Below are 24468 nucleotides of genomic sequence, written 5' to 3' on the forward strand. Positions count from 1 at the left end.
CATTTGAACATCTTGGCCATGTTCTGTTATAATCTCCACCCGGCACAGCCAGAAGAGGACTGGCCACCCCTCATAGCCTGGTTCCTCTCTAGGTTTCTTCCTAGGTTTTGGCCTTTCTAGGGAGATTTCCCTAGCCACCATGCTTCTACACCTGCATTGCTTGCTGTTTGGGGTTTTAGGCTGGGTTTCTGTACAGCACTTTGAGATATCAGCTGATGTAAGAAGGGCTATATAAATAAATATGATTTGGGACTCATGGACATGATGATTCCCCGTAAGGGAGGACGTTAAAGTGAACTCTGACCTACAACATCTCTTCACCTACATCACCGTACAGTCTGTTTGGTCATAAAGCCATATAGGACAAATAAATAATCCCACCAGCTACTGCTCTTCTGTGGGTTGACCTATTGCTTTCATGTCTTACTCATGAAARCAATCATCTTCCACTACAAAAAAACCTATGGGGGTTATCACTTTAAACCCTATAGTGAACCATAGGGAAGCATAGACAATGGAATCAGCATCCATTCACTGCCATTGCCCTCTACCGTTAACTATCTTATGAGCAGTCTAACTCCTCCGGAATGGGACGGATGGGACGTTAAACGTGTMMCCTGACTCTCTGTGGTCACTAAAGATCCCATGGCACTTATCGTAAGAGTAGGGGTGTTAACCCCGGTGTCCTGGCTACATTCCTAATCTTGACCCTCATACCATCACGGTCACCTAATCATCCCCAGTTTACAATTGGCTCCTTCACCCCCCCCCTCCCTCCTCAACCCTGTAACTATTCCCCAGGTCGTTGCTGTAAATGACACTGTGTTCTCAGTCAACTTACCTGGTAAAATAAGGGTTAAATAAATACAATAAAATACATATTATTGCTAACTAGTATAAGGGTGTTTTCACACTTGGTCCCTTTAAGCCAATTTTTGTGAACTCAAATTGGTTTCGCTTAAATTTTTTTGCGCAGTTTGAATACTGCAAAGGAACTCAGACCCCCTCAAAAGAGCCCCCGAAAGCGAACCAAACGGAGACCATCTCAAGAGGTGGCCTGAGTTCGGTTCGCTTGAATTTCACAGTCCTGTTTGCTTGTCATTATTCCTGCACCGCCCATTAGACTACTGCAATAAACCTTCTGACATTAGTGCCAAAATAGAGAGAAGATGACATTTGTGCAGGTTCGCCCCCCCAAAAAACGTGCTGTTTTTGGTTAGGCCTGTTGATTAGTGATCGTCAAGGATGCACAGAAATTCCAAGAGAGCTTCATAAGCTGTTTATTCGATTGTGGGGGTTGGAATAGGGTGAAAAGACGACAGCATATTTGGTGACAATCACAACATAGGGTACAAAATCCATTCCAGCTCTTAAAGGGACGGTASCCTACATTGGGTGTACAATTTCTGATTACAGCATTATTTAATCTGCAGTTATTCTTCTGCTGTTTATTCTGTTACCAATAACATGTACATGTTAATAGTATCGTCTGATTACAATGATTATGTCTCATCTTTTAACTAAATGCAATCTATTAGCTTCCAATATGTAAGTCGGTATATCTAGCTGTGTGATAACACACTTTGATGGAATGGCTTGTCCTGCACTTTATAAAAACCCAGAGTGCATTGGGTGAGTGTTGGAGAAAGATCTTGGTTCCATTCTAAACGGAGCAATGTGAACGCAAAGATGACTCGGATCACAAAATAGGTGAAGTGAACTGGTAAAAGAGTTGAGTCCTCATTCAAAGGCAGTGTGAACACAACGAGAACTTAGTTGTTTTGCTTGGTTTTACCCCAGAGTTCACTTTAACGAGGAATGAGATCTGTATGTGACTAAATGTGAAAACACCCTAATTGAGTCTGGAGAGAAATCACGTGGAAGGTCATCACATGACTGGCTGGCATATACTCGTTTGGCTATATCACAAGTGGGAAACACTTCCTTCACAATCGAGCCCTCTCCTCGACCCTTTGGTCTTACCCTGTCCACCTCTTCATACTGTGTATGCAATGTACTGTACTATATGTCCAATGTCACTGAATGAATTCTGTCTTTGGTCGAGAGCATAGAGGCATAACAATCTAGCATTTATAATACCGTCAGTACAGACACAATTGATCCTCTTTTTAGCTAAACCCCCACATTGACCCGCCGCGCTGTCCACGACAACCCGCCGCGCTCTCCACGACAACCCGCCGCGCTCTCCACGACAACCCGCCGCGCTCTCCACGACAACCCGCCGCGCTCTCCACGACAACCCACCGCAAATCACAGCAGGAGCTGATTGACACATGCTTACCTCGCCATCTGACATCATCTTAATCAGCACCAATCAATGCAGCACAAAATATCGTCCGCTTAAAAAAAAAATTATATTTTCATTAGAGGCACATTACTCAGATGCCAAACCACACAGGCCTCTAAATGTGAGAGGGTCACCATTGTGCTTCAAAAGCAATCCCAACGTGAATGCCCAAATCCTGTGGTATGACTCACCAGGCATTAAAAAAAAGGTACGCCTGAGAATATTTTCTGGCCGTGGTGAATCAGTATAACATGTTTACAGATTCAGTCTATTCTGCTCCAAGGGGTTCCTGTTGTATTCCATCAGTGTGACTCATTCAGAAAAGCCTACATTGTGGCGTCATGAGGGCAGATAGAGGACTCATGTATTGATTGTCATCAGAGAACTTGCATACTCTTCCATGGGACTATGCACAATGGATAAGTACAGTACGAGAGTAAAAACTGGCTGCAGTAATCAAAATTGTTGAAAGGTTTTAAAAACAATTCTAATACATGCAACAGTTGGACAATGGATGAAGATACTCCAAACTTTTACAAAGAAAAAACTCCATCAGATATGGACTTAAATATAAACATTTTCCTGGCAGGGGCAAATCATTTATGGAGCTCAGGGATTTTGGTGGGAATTCAGGTATTACAGTTATTGTAAAAATCTCACTTATTTCCTCTAAAGGTATCAGGTATTTTTTAAATATTGTGTTAAAATAAAAAATTGTAGTACTCTAATTTGCATAAATACATGGGGGTATTCTTTTTGCATATATTAACATAAAGGAGTGGAACAAGCCTGCACTCACCAGCTCTGTCTAGGCCTTCCTGCACTCACCAGCTCTGTCTAGGCCTTCCTGCACTCACCAGCTCTGTCTAGGCCTTCCTGCACTCACCAGCCTGTCTAGGCCTTCTCTTGCACTCACCAGCTCTGTCTAGGCCTTCCTGCACTCACCTGCTCGCTGTCTAGGCCTCCTGCACTCACCAGCTCTGTCTAGCCTTCCTTGTCCTAGCCACTGCACTCACCAGCTCTGTCTAAGGCCTTCCTGCACTCACCAGCTCGTTCTAGGCCTTCCTGCCACTCACCAGCTCTAGTCTAGCCTTCCTGCACTCACCAGCTCTGTCTAGGCCTCCTGCACTCACCAGCTCTGTCAGGCCTTCCTGCACTCACCAGCTCTGTCCTAGGCTCTGTTCCTGCACTCACCAGCTCTGTCTAGGCCTTCCTGCCACTCACCAGCTCTGTCTAGGGCCTGCCTGCACTCACCTGCTCTGTCTAGGCCTTCCTGCACTCACAGCTCTGTCTAGGCTGCCTTGCACTCACCGCGCCTGTCTAGGCTGCCCTGCACTCACCTGCTCTGTCTAGGCCTCCTGCACCATCAACCTGCCCTGTCTAGGCCTTGCCTGCACTCACCTGCCCGTCTAGGCTTGCCTGCACTCACCTGCTCTGTCTAGGCCCTGCCTGCACTCACCTGCTCTGTCTAGGCCTTCCTGCACTCAACCTGCTCTGTCTAGGCCTGCCTGCACTCACCTGCTCTGTCTAGCTGTCCTGCACTCGACCTGCTCTGTCTAGGCCTTCCTGCACTCACCTGCTCTGTCTAGGCCTTCCTGCACTCACCTGCTCTGTCTAGGCCTTCCTGCACTCACCTGCTCTGTCTAGACTGCCTCGTTAATTACTGTTGTTGTCACCTTCTGTTGCATAATTCAACAAGTGCAGGATACCCTCGGATTGAAAATCAACACGCTTGGCTCTAGATTACTCCTCTCCATATGCGATTTGAGAAATAATATAACTATAATCCGATTCTTTATTTTCAGAAGTTTATTTTAGCGCATCTAATTTGTAAAATAATAAATTTTTTCAATTCCACAAAGAATTGACATCCATCAAAATAAAGTTGTCGGCCTTCTCTTTCTTGTGATGTAAGTGTGGAGACGATGCGTTTAATCCCAGACTAAGCTTTAGCGTTCTCATAGCTGCAACGGGACGACAATGTATTCCATTGAGACCATTTCATGGGTGTGTTTGACAGGTTACATGGGGAAAATAACGACAGGCACAAGCAAGAATACGAAAGTAAAATGAAAGCAATCAAACCAGCGATATTTAAGTGACAAGACTTTTGCACCCCTCAAACACAGGAAATAGATGGCTGAAAAACACAGATCCTCAGGTGGGCGGGACATGCGCGTTGCTAATGCCATTTCAAACTGCCACCAACTGTATCTCCATGTATACAGTAATCCCTCGTTTATCGCGGGGGTTACGTTCCGAAAATGACCCGCGATAAGTGAAATCCGCGAAATAGAAAACTTTTTTTTTTTTTACAATTAGCAACTATTACATGTATACAAATACAGTGACTCACGTGTAGGCCGTTTCGTCGACATTATGGGTTTAGGAGATGTTCGAAATTACAAGATAATTTGGCCAACTTAATGTAAATTTGCCAAGCTGTTTTATGTACGTACACATAACTGCACGAGACGACAAAATGATAGCACAATTCGTAGCATGTTTTGATACAAGAAGCGGGAGTGAGTTTTTAGCGAATCAGAATGCAGAGCACAATGCACCAAAAAAAAAAAAAAATGCATTATGAAAATCCGCGAAATAGCGAATCCGCGATAAGTGAACCGCGAAGTGGCGAGGGATCACTGTATTCCAAAACATGAGCATAAGCTTAAGAAAAGTATATGATTTGAACTCAGTCATGTACTTATGGTGTCAGCTTTTAGCTGAGCCTCAACGGAACCGGAAGCTCATATTTTCACTCACCTTCCCCTATCATGGACACACCAATGGACATGCCCATGAACTTGCTTCTCGTCCACACGTGGGCATTGACACACATCCTCCTCTCTGGGCACTCGCAGTAGAACCCCGAGACAGGCGGGTGGTGGGACACCTGCTCGGCCATGAAGCGAACGCGGTAACACTCGGCGCCCGACGGACCGTCCTGCTGTTGGGTGTTGTTGGGGCCCCTGGAGGCTGGTTCCCTGGGGCCCTGAGACCTGAGGGGCCTCACTCTGTCCCGAGGCACCTCCCAGGAACAGTGGAAGGTCTCGCCCAGCGCCGGGTTGTAGGGCTTCTTGGCCACAGCTCCTTTGCGGCCCTCGTGGAAGGCGGTAAGGTAGTACTCGACGAAGCGTACGATGCGGTCCTCCGCCGTGGCACCAGCCGTGATGGACAGGAACATGTCCGGGTGGGCCATGAAATTAGCATACATCTCCAGCAAGGAGCACTTCTCCAGGATGAACGTGGGCAGCACCACCTGGTAAACAGGGCGGGAGGCGACCGTTAAACCACATGAGGGAGACACTTCACTAGAGTGCTGATAGGGAACAGTAATAAACAGGAGCAATAGCCATCATTTGAAGCAAAGCTTTTTAATTGTCATTCCATGACTGTTTTGATGCCATTGATGATCATATTCAACTGAGCAGGCTAGGGAAATGGACATACCAGCACATAACTGTAATCTGTACTTCCTAAAACAGGAATCAAGACATTCCTATTCCGTCAGTGAACCAGTAAACATTGTGTTGGCCATACCAGCTCTAACATTCCGAGGGAAAACTATGACGAGAGAGCAGGCCGTCTTACCCGGGTGAGGTCCATGCCCAGTTTGAGCTGGGAGAGGAGGTGCAGGATGATGCTCCGCTGGTCGTCCAACACTCCCAGGTCCTCTTCCTCATTGTCCTCCATGTCAGTCACCTCCTCACTGGGGCTGATGGCCTCCAACCCTGCTGGGTGCTGTCGGAACAACAGAGAAACAGACTTAGGTTAACATGGTCTGACATAACAGTGACAACGTCTCCTGAGTAGGGCTGTTGTGGTCATGAAATTTTGTCAGGTTATTGTCATGCAAAAGACTGCCAGGTCTCACGGTAATTGACCATTAATTAACATAAACACTTTTAGCATCTCCAGGCCTCCACACACACACAAGCCACTAAAAAAGTATAATATATCAATTTAATATACACCATCACGTATATATGAGTTGTCCTACTGTATGTTATCAGGCTATTCTCCATGCCATAGGCTGTTGGCTTGTTCATTTAGCTGACAAGATATGCTTATAAGTCCCATGCCATTATTTTATATCATTTTATAGTAAGAAGAATATAAATTAACTTAGCTGGGAAAAAATGTGAAGGATTTTTTTTCCATTACGGTGCGCATATGACGTGGCTATATTGAGCATAAAGTGATCACTTGAAACCAGCGGTGTAACCACGGGTAGGCCTGCAGTTTGATCTCAGGCCTACCCCAAGTAATTATTACTATTATTATTCAATWTACTTTTTTTGTATTTATTTTATTATACTTTTAAAATAAATGCATGTGAGATTTATTTTCTATGGGTAATTTTAATATAATGTAACAAAGAAATAGTCTGCGACAATCAAGTTGGCCTCCGACTGTTGGTTAAAAATGGTTTAAAATCATACGGTGGTTTACCTGAACAACGTCACGTGGATAAACTTTGTAGCGCAGAAGCTAGCAAGCTCTACCACGCTAGCTTACTGGAATGGACTCACCAGCTAAACTCATTTAGTAGTTCTAGCTATGGCAAACCAAATGTCGATCGCTAGGTTTTTCACAAAAAAAAGACAACTGGAGGAAAAAGAGTGTGTGCCAGAAAATAATTTGGATCAATCTACCGATAGCTTCCAGAATGAGACATTAACAGGTGGCGCCAGGATAGAAACAACCGCAACCGCCAATGCCACGTTGAGCCAGGCAWGCTTGCCTACCCCACCGTCTCCTCTCGTTCTTGATGCTGCGGGCGTGGGTGAACCTGCAGTCGGTCCACCGACAGATGTGTCTGCCGTTGATGAACCAGCCTGTCAACCAAAGCTAACAAAGTTCCCTTCGAGTATGGCAAATCACGCTGCTTCTCTTCGAGGTGGTATGACCAGTTCGTGTGGATTGAGTATAGTAAAGCAAAAGATGCAATTTATTGTACGTTTTGTAGGCACTTTCCTGGGGCAAATGTCGAATTCAGATTTGTACGAGATGGATTTAATAATTGGAAACTCACAAGAAATGCTTGCTGCAAACACGAGAATAGCAAGTGACATGCTAGTGCCCTTGCAAAACGTGAATCCTACAAGGCGACCCATGGGCCTAGAAGTCATGGGACTGAGTTGAACCAAATACATGGTGATGCAAACATGGATTCTATAGAAAGAAACCGTGCATATGTTAAAGTGGGCATAGATATTGTTCTAATGCAGCAGGATATTCCACTCAGAAGGCATAGAGAAACCGAAGACGCAACCAACAAAGGTAACTTTTTTAGAAATCTTCAATTTCATCTCAAAGTGTGACTCAGAAATACATAACCGGCTTAATGAGCTACCTCGCGATGTCAGTTTATGAGCACTGAAATTCAGAACGAGTTGCTGGAGTGTGCAGCGTCATTGTTACTGTGGAGGATAAAAGATGAACGTTCACTCTGCGCCTTCCACGTATTTTGCCACACTAGCAGATGAATACAAAGATCAATCTAAACGAGAACRTCTTGCTGTGTGCATCCGATACATTTAGGCTGGGATGATTAAAGAAAAGAGCTGTTGGGTTTACGGAAACCGCTGATTTGTCTGCACAAGGAATTTCTCGGAAAATACTTGAAGTGTTGCAACCCCCTGGAGTTGGATCCCACTCTGTGCGTGGGTTTTTGTTTCGATGGCGCTTCAGTCATGTCGGGGAACAGAGGGGTACATGTCCTACTAAAGCAAACATTTAAGCAAGCGGTATATGTGCATTGCAACTCCCACCATTTTGAATTTGGTTCTGTGCACCGCGGCAAAAGTGTCGGGACATGTCAGTACTTTGTTTGACACAGTAAACCAGCGACACACATGTATGAGTGGATCCCACAGACATGCTCCATTCATAGAAGTACAGAAAGAGTTGCATCCCGATAGACCGTGTATCGAGCTAGAAACATCCACGGATGTACGGTGGGTCTGTGAGTAAAGTGCTGTTACTGCTAACGTTAGATGTCATTTTAGACGTTCTTGCAGATTTRTCCAGAGGCTTGTGGACAAACCAAATTAGAAGCCGATGCCCTCTTACAACAAATCCAGAACAAGACGTTTGTATTCCTGTTAAGTCACGTTTAGTAAATTGTTTGACACTGGTGATTTTGCTACGAAGCTCTACATTATCTGTGACGGACTGTCTTGGTTTAATTGAAATCCTCAAAAGCAGCTTTTCTACATTCAGAGATAACTCAGGGGAGACTTTGATAAAGTTCTCAAGCTAATTGAAGAGATTATGATTAATCGTGATATTAGTAATTGGGATGTGAGCGCATCACGGCAGCAAAAACTGCCTGTAAAATTGGCAGACAGTGTAGTCACAACTTCATTAGGGAAAACATCCAGCATTAAGAATGACAGGGACCCGAGGCAATTTTGGAACAGTATTCTAGACAGACAGATTACTGGAGTTCAACTCAAGATTTCAAGAAGACACATATGGGATCATGCGTGCGGCAAACTCCTTTTCCAAAGAATCCCAAACCTGCTGTCTTAAAGAGCAGCTGAAGATCACATGCGATCATTATATAATATAAATTGAGGATGCTGAATTCACTGTTTCTATTCAGCAGTTGAGTCGCAAAATGAACATGGGAAAGCTGGACTTTTCCTCCATAATGAGTGTACTTGACAGCTGCCCTGATGATACTTTCCCTAATATAACCTCTCTGTTAAGGATCATTGTCACACTTCCAATGACATCATGCAGTGTGGAGAGACTTTTCTCAACCACAACTAGGATACAAAAATAATCTTCGCACATCAATGACAAGCGCCCGGCTGAACCACTTCAGTTTGCGGTCTTTTGAGCGTGAATTGACAGATCCATTGTGATGAAATCATCACCATATTCAACTCAAAGCCTCGCCGTCTGTGCCTTGTGATGTAGGTCACGCCTTATGATACGTCTACTAAAAGGTAAGGTACCTTTTTATAGTATTACTGTCCGCCGTGGTATACATGGTAACATCAAATATAGGCTTGTTAGCCCATCGAGATTAAAGTGCGCCTGAAGATGAGTTTTATGTTGTTGGCAACTGGTCTAAAGTTACTGTCTTATATTAATATGCTGGGATAGGTCATTATTTGTATATGTAACGAGGTTGCCGCAAGTACTATGCACTAGTATAAAACGATTGTGTTACGAAATAATATACGGTGCACATCGCAAAATAAACGTAATAAACAAGTAGAAAAAAATGCCTAACCAAATTTTTCGAGGCCTATCCCCACAAAAAGAAATCTGGCTACGACCCTGCTTGAAACAGGTTCAGAGTTATTTGGCAACTTTAGTTGTGAATGATACAAACCTTAGAATGTCGTAGAAATCAAAACGGATATGGGCTGCGTAGTGCGACTACAGGCTACTGATGATTTGATAAAGAAGCTAAAATAAAAGCCTGCGCTCTTTTCCTTGCCTCGGTTCTCTCGTCAAGTGATTTTCACCCATCAGACTATTCTCAATTTAATCTCGTCTTTACTAATATGTACAATTTGTTTCAGGGGGGGAAAAAGTAATGTCATCTCTACGCACTTGAATAGGGAATTGGAGGCCGCGAGCTCTCCCGCTGGCCGGTTTTGTAGGCTTCGGTCTTATAGCGGAGCATGTGTTTAATATGCGCAGCTGAGAAATACAATTCAATAACACTTATTTCACTTCAATCATCAACCTCTGTTTGAGGAGCATACTCTCGCTGCCCGACAGGTGATATTCCACCCAAACGCTGTATGCCATGGGCTCTCCACCCTTGTTCCTGCAGCTACCCAGTGCTTAATTTGGGAAACCAAATGAAATCTGTTCAGGAACATCGATAGTGACATGTTTCCGCATCGAAACACATTTCACTAAACTGTTGGCATCCCATCTGTGTGCTCGAGAAAGGAATAAAGGAGATTATATCTATATATATATGCACACAGTTGAAGTCGGAAGTTTACATACACTTAGGTTGGAGTCATTAAAACACGTTTTTCAACCACTCCAAATTGTTTACAGACAGATTATTTCACTTATAATTCACTGTATCACAATTTCAGTCAATTGGAGGTGTACCTGTTGATGTATTTCAAGGCCTACCTTCAAACTTAAAATTGTAGACCTCCACAAGTCTGGTTCATCCTTGGGAGCAATTTCCAAACGCCTGAAGGTACCACGTTCATCTGTACAAACAACAGTACGCAAGTAGAAACCATGGGACCACACAGCCGTCATACCGCTCAGGAAGGAGACGRGTTCTGTCTCCTATAGATGAACGTACGTTGGTGCGAAACGTGCAAATCAATCCCAGAACAACAGCAAAGGACCTTGTGAAATTGCTGGAGGAAACAGGTACAAAAGTATCTACAGTGGGGAGAACAAGTATTTGATACACCGCCGATTTTGCAGGTTTTCCTACTTACAAAGCATGTAGAGGTCTGTAATTTTTATCATAGGTACACTTCAACTGTGAGAGACAGAATCTAAAACAAAAATCCAGAAAATCACATTGTATAATTTTTAAGTATTTAATTTGCATTTTATTGCATGACATAATATTTGATACATCAGAAAAGCAGAACTTAATATTTGGTACAGAAACCTTTGTTTGCAATTACAGCGTTCATACGTTTCCTGTAGTTCTTGACCAGGTTTGCACACACTGCAGCAGGGATTTTGGCCCACTCCTCCATACAGACCTTCTCCAGATCCTTCAGGTTTCGGGGCTGTCGCTGGCAATACGGACTTTCAGCTCCCTCCAAAGATTTTCTATTGGGTTCAGGTCTGGAGACTGTCTAGGCCACTCCAGGACCTTGAAATGCTTCTTACGAGCCACTCCTTAGTTGCCCTGGCTGTGTGTTTCGGTCGTTGTCATGCTGGAAGACCCAGCCACGACCCATCTTCAATGCTCTTACTGAGGAAGGAGGTTGTTGGCAAGATCTCCGAACATTGCCCCATCCATCCTCCCCTCAATACGGTGCAGTCGTCCTGTCCCCTTTGCAGAAAAGCATCCCCAAAGAATGATGTTTCCACCTCCATGCTTCACGGTTGGGATGGTGTTCTTTGGGTTGTACTCATCCTTCTTCTTCCTCCAAACACGGCGAGTGGAGTTTAGACCAAAAAGCTCTATTTTTGTCTCATCAGACCACATGACCTTCTCCCATTCCTCCTCGGATCATCCAGATGGTCATTGGCAAACTTCAGACGGCCTGGACATGCACTGGCTTGAGCAGGGGGACCTTGCGTGCACTGCAGGATTTTAATCCATGACGGCGTAGTGTGTTACTAATGGTTTTCTTTGAGACTGTGGTCCCAGCTCTCTTCAGGTCATTGACCAGGTCCTGCCGTGTAGTTCTGGGCTGATCCCTCACCTTCTTCATGATCATTGATGCCCCACGAGGTTAGATCTTGCATGGAGCCCCAGACCGAGGGTGATTGAACCGTCATCTTGAACTTCTTCCATTTTCTAATAATTGCGCCAACAGTTGTTGCCTTCTCACCAAGCTGTTTTTCTATTGTCCTGTAGCCCATCCCAGCCTTGTGCAGGTCTACAATTTTATCCCTGATGTCCTTACACAGCTCTCTGGTCTTGGCCATTGTGGAGAGGTTGTAGTCTGTTTGATTGAGTGTGTGGACAGGTGTCTTTTATACAGGTAACGAGTTCAAACAGGTGGAGTTAATACAGGTAATGAGTGGAGAACAGGAGGGCTTCTCAAAGAAAAACTAACAGGTCTGTGAGAGCCGGAATTCTTACTGGTTGGTAGGTGATCAAATACTTATGTCATGCAATAAAATGCAAATTAATTACTTAAAAATCATACAATGTGATTTTCTGGATTTTTGTTTTAGATTCCATCTCTCACAGTTGAAGTGTACCTATGATAAAAATTACAGACCTCTACATGCTTTGTAAGTAGGAAAACGTACAAAATTGACAGTGTATCAAATACTTGTTCTCCCCACTGTATATCCACAGTAAAACAGGTCCTATATTGACATAACCTGAAAGGCCGCTCAGCAAGGAAGAAGCCACTGCTCCAAAACCGGCATTAAAAAAGCCAGACTACGGTTTGCAACTGCACATGGGGACAAAGATCGTACTTTTTGGAGAAATTTCCTCTGGTCTGATGAAACAAATTAGAACTGTTTGGTCATAATGACCATCGTTATGTTTGGAGGAGAAAGGGGGATGCTTGCAAGACGAAGAACCCCATCCCAACCGTGAAGCACGGGGGTGGCAGCATCATGTTGTGGGGGTGRTTTGCTGCAGGAGGGACTGGTGCACTTCACAAAATAGATGGCATCATGAGGGAGGAATATTACGTGGATATATTGAAGCAACATCTGAAGACATCAGTCAGGAAGTTAAAGCTTGGTCGCAAATGGTTCTTCTAAATGGACAATGAAACCAAGCATACTTCCAAAGTTGTGACAAAATGGCTTAAGGACAACAAAGTCAAGGTATTGGAGTGGCCATCACAAAGCCCTGACCTCAATCCTATCCTAAAATATGTGGGCAGAACTGAGAAAGCGTGTGCGAGCAAGGAGGCCTACAAACCTGACTCAGTTACACCAGCTCTGTCAGGAAGAATGGGCCAAAATTCACCCAACTTATTGTGCGAAGCTTGTGGAAGGCTACCCAAAACATTTGACCCAAGTTAAACAATTTAAAGGCAATGCTACCAAATACTAATTGAGTGTATGTAAACTTCTGACCCACTGGGAATGTGATGAAATAAATAAAAGCTGAAATAAATCACTCTAATATTATTCTGACATTTCACATTCTTAAAATAAAGTGGTGATCCTAACTGACCTAAGACAGGGAATTTGTACTAGGATTAAATGTCAGGAATTGTGGAAAAACTGAGTTTAAATGTATTTGGCTAAGGTGTATGTAAACTTCCGACTTCAACTGTAGGTCTATGGGCTAGGCTACATGAGGTGTGCAACTAGGATTTGAAAATGACGCTAAAAAAAGGCAAGCTGTTTCTTTGCTTACTGCACAAGCTGGGCATAATTCACAAGTGATAATACATCATTCACAAGTGATAAACTAATATTGTCACACATCAGACTATTCTTAATTTAGTGTTGTCTTTACATATACTATATGGGTGAAATTAGTTATGYTRRAMWKTYYARCATTATCATGCACCTGTTTCAAAACAGGGTCATGGGAAACAAAATACATGTTGTCTGCGCACTTAAACAGCGAATGGAGGACGTTTTTTCCGTGGTTCATGTTCATGACAGCCAGGTAGGCTATACTCCTGTTGTAAAGATAAACAATGTGCTTAATATTAGGAAAGTTGAGAAATAAATATAGTAGGCCTAGTCTATAGAAAGGTGATGGGATCCTCCTCTTTAGTAGAGGCCATCACTCTGTTTTCTCACGCAATTTCATAGCCTATAGAAATGTTGCGCAACATGAGCTCATGGGCTCTCATGAAGTGTTTGATTAGATTTTCGATCACATTTGCATCGATGTCAGAGTGATTAGAGGAACAATAGAGTGCTGAGTACCAGGCGGTTTGGTAGGCTACTAATGACCTTCAGCAGCATCAGAGCTTGGAGAAGCCTAATTACAGCGACTTAAAGGTCAAGTGGAATCAGACTGCCTTCATGACTGGTGTCCGCAGGTGTGACGGTAATACAGTCACCCAAACAGTCCTACTCCTGACCTCAATGGGACTTCCTGGATAAACAAAATATTCAAAAACTATTGTACCTACATGGACGTCATAACATTTACATTTACATTTAAGTCATTTAGCAGACYCTCTTATCCAGAGCGACTTACAAATTGGAAAGTTCATACATATTCATCCTGGTCCCCCCGTGGGGAATGAACCCACAACCCTGGCGTTGCAAGCGCCATGCTCTACCAACTGAGCCACACGGGATCCATAACATAACATCTATCACTGAAGGGTGTTATGCCTGACAGTCTGGAGAACCCAAATGATCAGTGTCCATCTTCTTATAGCGATCCCCTCCTTATTGTGACAACATTGGACACATCCGCAACTAGAAGAGGACACCATTTTTTTTGCTTTGCTTTTGCATCGTCTTATTTTCATTGCAAATCCAAGCACTACACAAAGTCACATTCATTATTCAGAGAGTAGATACGGACCCATAAGAGCAGAGCCAATAGGACAGAAGGACCCATGAAAATAGGAATATGTTATTACCAGGCAGGGAACGCAACCAATTCCATTGTTCCATGCTCTGGTTTACGTTTCCTTCCCTGTAGTGATGGTTCAGCAACACGCAAGGTGGGTCGAGGTATGCCTCGGAGAATTTCCCTGAGAGTGCACTCCCTGATCGCTCCCAACAGCTTAGTGCCTACAGCGCTGCCCGGACTCACAATGCCTTGACAAGGCTTTGATATAGTTGATACGTTGCAGTGAACGTGGACAGGGGTTGTGTCCTCCGTTAAAAAGTTAAAAAGAAGAGCCCTAGTGCCTTTGATATCTCCCGCAGTAACTCAGGGAAGAAAAAAAAGAGCCCATTGTGTAATGCAAGAAAGTGCTCCAGTGGGCAACAAAAAAACTGTCTTCTCTTCCTTCTCCCTCTTTTTCTTTCCTTCTCTAACAATGTACAGTATGCGTATGCATCGGACATGTGACAGACTGCAACCTAACGTCACCAAAAATGTCACCGAACGTGGAACAGAATACGGTTGTTAGTAGCAGTAAATTGCAGCCTGTAACGCATCATACAAACAGGACGAACCATTACTTGGTAAATGCATACATGACCTAACTCGGATATCAGGAGCTTAATCTACTTGTGTCGAGAATAGAGAACAGAGTTACTCCTAGAGTGACGTGTAACGGAGTGAGAAAAGAAACCGACCGAGGGAAGAAAGAGAAACATCTCCATGAGGAATCTGCCTCTCTGTCACCTGAATATTTCATTCCAGCCGAGCTCCACATCTCACACACAGTCCCAGGAGCTAGCAGGCTCCAGAAGCAGGGGGATATAAATAGCTAGAAAAAAAGGAGAAGGGAGGTCCGTTGTGATTCCAACACACAAATAAAAAATGCCTTTTTACAAATGACAGGATATTGCTGTAAGAGGTCAGCTCAGGTCTGCACCTCTATCCCTTTGAGTTATGCAAGCAGGTCTACTCTCATCAACACTGTAGACATGACGCTAACAAGGAACATACGCTGGGAGAGAAGATAAACAATGTCATCTACARGTCTACTTTAATTCTCCTCTGCTATTGTACAACAGAAGCAGCCAAAGCATTCAGCTATATATGCATACATTGTTGACCGCCAATACCACTTGACTACCAAAAATCACCAAATTGGTCACTTGTTTTCATGGAATTGGAGGTTTTAGACATATGATTGGGGTTGGCACAAAGTCTTTCGGGTTTCTGCCTTCACTGTTACAGGGTCTGACAGGTAGTTACTCGTTAGAATGGACCATATTCTAGGTCATCTGGTTAGAGAAGACAGAATACACATCAACTAGCTTCGATTTTTATCAGCGCAACAAAACCTTTTGCGGTCAAATGGAAGCAGAGTAGACACCCCATTGGCCAATAGAACAGAGACAGACAAACCAATGTACAGTATGTCAGGATAATGGATTGTCATAATCCATTTGAATGACGACACTTAAAGGAAACACACTGAGCATTACTCGTCATTCTAGGCGGCAGGTATCCGGGCGGGTAAGAGCATTGGGCCAGTAACCGAAAGGTTGCTGGGTCGAATCCCCGAGCTGACGAGGTAAAAATCGGTCGTTCTGCCCCTGAGCAAGGCAGTTAACCCGCTGTTTCCCGGGCGCCGATGACGTGGATGTCGATTAAGGCAGCCCCCCGCACCTCTCCGATTCAGAGGGGTTGGGTTAAATGAGGAAGACACATTTCAGTTGAATGCATTCGGTTATACAACTGACTAGGTCTCCCCTTTTCCCTTCCCCTATAAAACATTAGAACAGCTTCCAAGGTGCTGCAAAATGTACAAAGCACAGCGTTTACTCCTCTTGCTGCAACTTTCCTCTTTTTTACCTCAAAACACATCCATCACACACAGAGTCTACCTTTAAACACCCTCACTTACGTTGCATGGTTCAGAAGATACAGGCTTGCTCTCAGCACAGCTGGATCTCATCTTCAGTAGGCTTTTGTGTGTGTGTGTGAAAGAGACACCGATTAGACGCGCACAGATCTACCCCCACCAGGTGTCCACAAAGTCCTGGAGCAGAGTTTCTACCCACCACGTCACCGTTGCAGAGAGAGTACTACAAATAGAAAAAAAAAAAAATTATACCTTTGGAACGATATTCAGTTAAAGCTCCTTCAGCTTCCTTTCCTGACGACTTGTTGTGCAGAGGCAGAGTTGTCCTGCTGAAGATGAGACATGCGCTGTGGTGTTGGTAAGAACCCAGTCTAGTGCGTGACTAAGAGAGAGAGAGAGGAGTTCAAGTAAAGTGCTCTCTCTCGCTCTCCTCCCTACCTCTCCCCTACTCCCCCTCTCCTGGCTTTCACATGATACATGATGGTGTGTTTGATCTGCACCATCTCTATTGCTCTTTCTCCCTTTCCCTCTCTCCAGGCATCGGGGGAGTGTGTGGGCGGAGAGCTGGGATAGGGGGAAAGTTTGCTCATGCTCTCACTTCAAAAACTCTTTCTTTCCCTTGACTTGAGCAGACTAACCTTTCAGGCCCGTTCAACACCCACCTCCGTCCGTCTCATCCTCCCACCAAATGCCACGACGTCCCCCGATCGCTGGTCCCATCCCTCGCCCGTTGGAGGTGAAGAGGGCCAACGTCACACTTCTACACTGACCTTTTGATATAATGGAAGTGCCCTTGTTTCACCTTTTCAGCACATAACTAGCCCAGGTGATTTTTTTCTGCTCTGTTCCCCTTGGTTTCACATGCTGACAAATGAGATCCTTGGAAACACAGTGAGATGTCAACTTTGTTGTGGTAAATAAAATTAAAATTAAAATGTTGTTCAGTCAGCCGGGGAAAAAACTTCTCCATTAGTCCTGAGCGAGTTCTTTTTGTTGTCTCGGGAATTGCTCACTTTAAAAACAGCTGCTCCAGTTTCAACAAATTCCAAACAGAGAACGGATCAGCCTCGGAGCACACGACAGACACTGAAAACATACAGCAGAAACGTACAATCTGTTTGGATACCGACAGATGAAACGGAAGCGGTGTGAATTCACACCGTGGCATGTTGATCAGCACAGAGGGAAAAGAGCCGCGCCGTCTGCCTCGCCAACACTGAGAAATATCCATAGACAAGGATCCTGGATCAGATGTGAGCTGCTCATTGACCATATTTATAAAGCGTCTCAGAGTATTAGTGCTGATCACTACCCCCTTGTCCATGTAATCTTATACATTTTCTTTTTAAAAAGGCAAAGCTGATRCTAGATCAGCACTTCTGCTCTGAGATGCTATATAAATATGGGCCCTGAAACTATGTCACTCCTGAGCATATAATGTAGGTAAAAACAATGAGACATTTACTTGGATGGGCTCAAACAATTGATGACTATTAGACCCKATATTGTTTACCTATTGTACTGTAGCTGTCTATATTGTCAAACTGTCCAATAAGCCATTTTTATGTAAGGAGCCATCGACGTCTTCCAATGGAGAGGTCATGTCAGGACATACGGTCTACTTGTTTAACTTTAAAAAATAAAAAACAGATAGCATTAGCAGTTACACTTCTCCCCAAGGTACCAGGAAGGAATTGCAACAACAACAAAAAACAGAGACAAAATCGAAGACAAAGAAAAGCACAGATGAGCCCTCGAGGTTGATGTAAAAAAAWATATKAAAAATAACCTGAGAAAAGCATCCGGACAGAGCGTGAAGGCGCGCACATCTCTCTCATCATCCCATCTGGTCCCATCTTCTCCCCAAAATTACAGTACCCCCACACATCTGCCATRACTCACACCCTTGCTCCTGTCTGCCTCCCAACCCTGCACGAATGTTGAAATGTAAAAAATAAAAAAAAAGTTTTTACCATTGACCATTTTTAAGCGGCCTTGTTGGTCAGTGTGTCAGGCCAAATGCAACGTCTAGAAATACCAACACGCTTGCCACTCTTCTTCGTCCCAAGAGCTTTCTTTCCAAGCTGCTGCTTTCCCCGTCTCATCCCTCTCCCTACTAGCAATGCCTGCTAACCTCCAGAGGCGGCAGCCACGTCAAGACCACGGGTCTCCGCTGCAACCTCAAACAGCACAGGCTGCTACACCAACCGAAACAGACCGAGGGTCAACATGCATACAGAACAGCCAAGAACAAACGCACAGGGACATGTTACTTGGACAAATGAACGCGTTTGAAACTTAGACCATATGTGCATCTAAATCCACCGATCCAACGCCAAGACTAGACTGAGATCTACAAGGATTACAGATGCATTGACTGGATCAGATCTCCTAAATATGTTCCTGCAGAAATGAGGCAAGTAAAAGCTGGGAGCAGAGCCTGGCTTCTTCACTTATAAATGATCATGGGGAGTTTCATCAGCGAGGCATTTAAGGAGAGGAGCGTTGCTCATGCACACATATACTTGTTGAACTGCACAATACATAAATACATACATACATACGAGAGAGACACAGAGACAGAGCGAGATCAAAGATATTGCACTGGAGATCAAAGATATTACACTGGAGATCAAAGATATTACACTGGAGATCAAAGATATTACACTGGACTGAATCCCATGTTCTTACAGCGCATCATTAGTTTCTCCCAACGTCACGACTAATTAATGTGGCCGATGGTTTGAGATAAATGGTTTTAGACTCGATTCCCTCATCAATACGTTGTTTTTCATACAGTATCCTTATGTGCTGCTCTGTGTGGCTCCCATTGGAATCAAACGGCTCATCGTGACGAATACGGCGACAGAGTTTAAGGACCCTGGACATCTCATGGCAGCTGAACTGACAATGAGTCAATTATTTCCATTTCGCTCACAGCTCTATGTTCGGTCTCAGACAAGCCAACATTTATGTCAAGGTTAGTTTCACATTTTGATATTTCCAAAGTCTTAGTTGCTCTGACGTAAAAACCTGAGTAAAGCCACACAAGAGAGATTCATTAAAGTATAACGATGGCATTTCACACCACACACTTGTATCATGTATGTGTGAAACAGGACAACAATAAGCCCCCCCATTTTTGAACAACAACTCAATCCCGTAGCTAGAGGATTAGCATAGAAACATCTCCCCCTCAACCCCTTTGAAAACACAGGGCTGTCAAYACAAAACACAGAACCAAATCTCTAATGGCTTTCTCTCAGAAGACAGACAAAACAGAGAGAGAACTCGAAATTGAGACTCCGACAAAGTGGGTTTTGAGACCTCTGAAGTCTCAGAGCCGTCTCAGCCAAAGTAATGAGCATTCCAAACACAGAGAGGGACATGTTGTCAGAGCTTTGAAGTAAGACTGAAATGAGACAACTTTGAGGAAGTGTTTATATGCTGAACAAAAATATAAAATGAAACATGTAAAGTTTTGGTCCCATTTTCATGAGCTGAAGAAAAAAAAGATCCCAGAAATGTTCCATACACACACATTTGTTTACATCCCTGTTAGTGAGCATTTCTCCTTTGCCAATATAATCCATCCACCTAACAGGTGTGGCATATCAAGAAGCTGATTAAACAGCATGATCATTACACAGGTGCACCTTGTTCTGGGGACAATAAAAGGCCACAAAAATGTGCAGTTTTGTCACACAACACATGTCTCAAGTTTTGAGGGAGCGTGCAATTGGCAAGCTGACTGCAGGAATGTCCAACGGTGCTGTTACCAGAGAATTMAATGTTCATTTCTCTACCATAAGCTGCCTCCGTCGTTTTTATAGAATTTGGCATTACATCCAAATGGCRTCACAATCACGCCAGCCCCTCCACATCCGGCTTCWTCACCTGCTCTGAGGAGGTGGAAAGGGGGTGCTGAGGATTATTTCTCTCAGAAATGAAAACTGATTAAGGCTCTGTTATTTTCACTCCCTTAATGATGGTATTTACGGTGTACACAAAACATTAGGAACACCTGCTCTTTCCATGACAGACTGACTAGGTGAATTCGCTTTTGACACCTTGTAAAGTCCATACTCTGAGGGCAAAAAGGGGTGCAATTCAATATTGGGTAGGTTGTGCCTAATMTTTTGTACCCTCTGTGTACGGTGGTATCCGTCATAGGATGCCCCCTTTCCAACAAYTCAGTTTGTCAAATTTCTGCCCTGCTAAAGCTGCCACGGTCAACTGTAAGTGCTGTTATTGTGAAGTGGAAACGTCTAGGAGCAACAACGGCTCAGCCGCGAAGTGGTAGGRCACACAAGCGCACAGAATGGTACCGCCGAGTGCTGAAGCGCYTAGCGTCTGTCCTCGGTTGCKARACTCACMACCGAGTTCCAAACTGCCTCTGGGAGCAACGTCAGCACAATAACTGTTCGTCGGGAGCGTCATGAAATGGGTTTCCATGGCCAAGCAGCTGCACACAAGCCTAAGCTCATCATACGCAATGCCAAGTTTCGGCTGGAGTGGCGTAAAGCTCGCCCCCATTGGTCTCTGGAGCAGTGGTTTGCGATGTCTGGAGTGAAGAATCACTCGTCACCATRTGGCAGTCCGACGGACGATTCTGGGTTTGGCGGATGCCAGGAGAACGCTACCTGCCCCAATGCATAGTCTGGGGCTGTTTTTCACAAAGCGAGGTCCATACAGATATTGTTTGTCGAGATTGGTGTGGAAGAACTTGACTGGTCTGCACAGATCCCGGACCTCAACCCTATCAAACACCTTTGGGATGAATTGGAACGCTGACTGTGAGCCAGGCCTAATCACCAACATCAGTGTCTGACCTCACTAATGCTCTTGTGGCTGAATGAAAACAAGTCCCCGCAGCAATGTTCCAACATCTAGTAACAAGCCTTCCCAGAAGAGAGGAGGCTGTTATAGCAGCAAAGGGGGYACCAACTCCGTATTAATACCCATGAGTTTGGAATGAGATGTTCGACGAGCAGGTGTCCACATACTATTGGTCATGTCGTGTCTGACATCACACATGTTTGCACTTGGCAGTATCCATTCATTCACATCACTATCMTCTGCTACCCTCTACTGGAGAGAGGAATGACCACTGAATGTATTGAAAGTGTGTACAGTATAGGTCCAAGTGCAATGTGTGAGGGAAGTGTGGGTTGGTGAATTGGACTGTAATTGGACTGTCAATGCAAGTGAAAAAAGTCAATGTATGCCTCAATGTATTCAGTAAAAAAAAGTATATCTTATACCCTGTGGGTTGAAAGTCAATAAATGGGAAGATCACCCAAAATCACTTCTGGTCCCTTTATAGCACTTGCCTGGATATTTGTCAGTACCCCAGACAGTTTTTAGGTCCATTGCTTGACTATTTCGACATCTGTATTTTTATATCAAAATGCTACATTTCAGAAATTACCTAAAATGCATTAAAAATGATGTGTATTTATCGTTACATTAACAACAAAGTGTCTCGGCATTGAATTGAAAAATAAGTGTTTTTTAATGTAAAAAGTATTAGACCTACTTAGTGCTTACATACATACACTCAGGTTGGAGTCATTAACTTGTTTTTCAACCAACTCCACAAAATTCTTGTTAACAAACTATAGTTTTGGCAAGTCGGTTAGGACATCTACTTTGTGCATGACACAAGTCATTTTTCACATTGTTTACAGACAGATTATTTCACTTATAATTCACTGTATCACAATTCCAGTGGGTCAGAAGTTTACATACACTAAGTTGACTGTGCCTTTAAACAGCTTGAAAATTCTAGAAAATGATGTCACAACTTTAGAAGCTTCTGATAGGCTAATTGACATCATTTGAGTCAATTGGAGTGTACCTGTGGATGTATTTCAAGGCCTACCTTCAAACTCAGTGCCTCTTTGCTTGACATCATGGGAAAAGCCAAAAGAAATCAGCCAAGATCTCAGAAAGAAACAAGTCTGGTTCTTCCTTGGAAGCAATTTCCAAACGCCTGAAGGTACCACGTTCATCTGTACAAAKAATAGTACACAAGTATACACACCATGGGACCACGCAGCCGTCATACCGCTCAGGAAGGAGACYCATTCTGTCTCCTAMAGATGAARGTACTWTGGTGCGAAAAGTGCAAATCAATCCAAGAACAACAGCAAAGGACATTGTGAAGATGCTGGAGGAAACCGGTACAAAAGTATCTATATCCACAGTAAAACGAGTTCTATATCGACATAACCTGAAAAGGCCACTCAGCAAGGAAGAAGCCACTGCTCGAAAACCACCATAAAAAAGCCAGACTATGGTTTGCAACTGTACATGGGGACAAAGATCGTACTTTTTGGAGAAATGTCCTCTGGTCTGATGAAACAAAATAGATGGCATCATGAGGGAGAAGAATTCCGTGGATATGTTGAAGCAACCGCTCAAGACATCAGTCAGGAAGTTAAAYCTTGGTCGCAAATGGMTCTTCCAAATGGACAATGACACCAAGCATACTTCCAAAGTTGTGGCAAAATGGCTTAAGGACAACAAAGTCAAGGTATTGGAGTGGCCATCACAAAGCCCTGACCWCAAMCCTATAGAAAATGTGTGGGCAGAACTGAAAAGGCATGTGCAAGCAAGGAGGCCTACAAACCTGACTCAGTTACACCAGCTCTGTCAGGAGGAATGAGCCAAAATTCACCCATCTTATTGTGGGAATCTTGTGGAAGGCTACCCAAAACATTTCAACCTGGTTAAACAATTTAAAGGCAATGCTACCAAAATTCTAATTGAGTGTATGTAAACTTCTGACCCACTGGGAATTTGATGAAAGAAATAAAAGCTGAAATAAATCATTATCTCTACTATTATTCTGACATTTCACATTCTTAAAATAAAGTGCTGATCCTAACTGGCCTAAGACAGGGAATTTTTACCAGGGTTAAATGTCAGGAATTGTGAAAAACAGTTTAAATGTATTWGGCTAAGGTGTATGTAAACTTCCGACTTCAACTGTACATCTAAAAACTCAAGCAAAACACCTACAAACTCTCTGGGGTACTAACAAATGGCCAGACAAGTGTTAAGACGGGCCCAGAAGTGTTTTTGGGTGAACTTCCCCTTTAAACAAAGTAAACATCACTAAAATATTGTATTCCGAATWCTCTGTGATCCTTTGTTTTGATTTACAAAGCCCTGTCCAGATCATTTTGGACAGCAAATACATGTGTTGTTCAGCGATTATCCAAGTTTCAAAGTTACAGAAAATACAGATCAGTTTCTTTGCCTCTCTGGTATGAGGAATTGATTGAAATAGCTGTCATTCCTCTACTCGGAACCTACTCTGCATACAGAATAGTGATGACGGGGACTGTTGTATTATACCTGCCAAAATATTGCATGGGGTATTMGAAATGCATAAAACCACCTGATTTCTGCTAACACAAGCACTTTCAATCCCATTTTTCCTCGGCACACTCCCAGCCCCCTGCCAGACGATGAAGTGCTTTCTCCCGATGTTAAACGCCATTTTAAACGTCATGTTTTGRACTGCTTCTGTTTTTCCTGAAGGAATCAGATGAACAAGTCTAATGACACTGACGCTGCTTTTTTTWWTTTTTTWWACGGAGAATAAGCATCGAGTCAAGAGTGTATGGAAACTCCAAGAGCTATACACTTCACCTTGGCTTGTGTATGGGGTTACAAAGGCAATGTCGCAGACTAGTCGAGGTGTGAATGGACTGTGTAGTAATACTGCATGAATCTCCTTGCATTTAAGAGCCATCAAACCACATATTCTGTGACACAGACACGTATATGTCCTACAGTAGGCCATAGCATAGCCTATAACCCATAATGAGAACGGCTGCCAAAGAGTAAAAAGAACCTCAGCAAAGAAGTATGATGCTGTGGCTACAATATATTTCAAAGCCACCAGGGGGCAGGCTTGACACCAGCTCCTCTAAACTCGACCAAGTTCATCCCCGCAGTTCTGACGAGCACATGTACCCCCTGTCTATCACTCTATCCACCGCATCCATTAGCCACCTCGATCATCTCAACTCCTGGAAAATCACTATAGTTCACAAATGCCCCCCCGCCCCCCCCCCCCCC

At 43.8% G+C, this 24468-nt stretch overlaps 1 protein-coding gene across 1 annotated transcript in view; it reads right to left on the reverse strand.

The window, feature by feature from the left end:
* Positions 1 to 24468, reverse strand: part of LOC111955453 (oxysterol-binding protein-related protein 10) — a 136565-nt gene that overhangs the window by 7330 nt on the left and 104767 nt on the right. The window contains exons 8-10 of the mRNA XM_070436443.1: positions 20399 to 20401; positions 5903 to 6052; positions 5075 to 5570 (exon numbers count right to left, since the gene is read on the reverse strand). Coding sequence (XP_070292544.1) covers positions 5075 to 5570; positions 5903 to 6052; positions 20399 to 20401 — 649 coding nt within the window. The remainder of the gene's footprint in view (positions 1 to 5074; positions 5571 to 5902; positions 6053 to 20398; positions 20402 to 24468) is intronic.

Source organism: Salvelinus sp. IW2-2015, linkage group LG31 (genome assembly GCF_002910315.2).
Source record: "Salvelinus sp. IW2-2015 linkage group LG31, ASM291031v2, whole genome shotgun sequence".
Classification (NCBI taxonomy): domain Eukaryota; kingdom Metazoa; phylum Chordata; class Actinopteri; order Salmoniformes; family Salmonidae; genus Salvelinus; species Salvelinus sp. IW2-2015.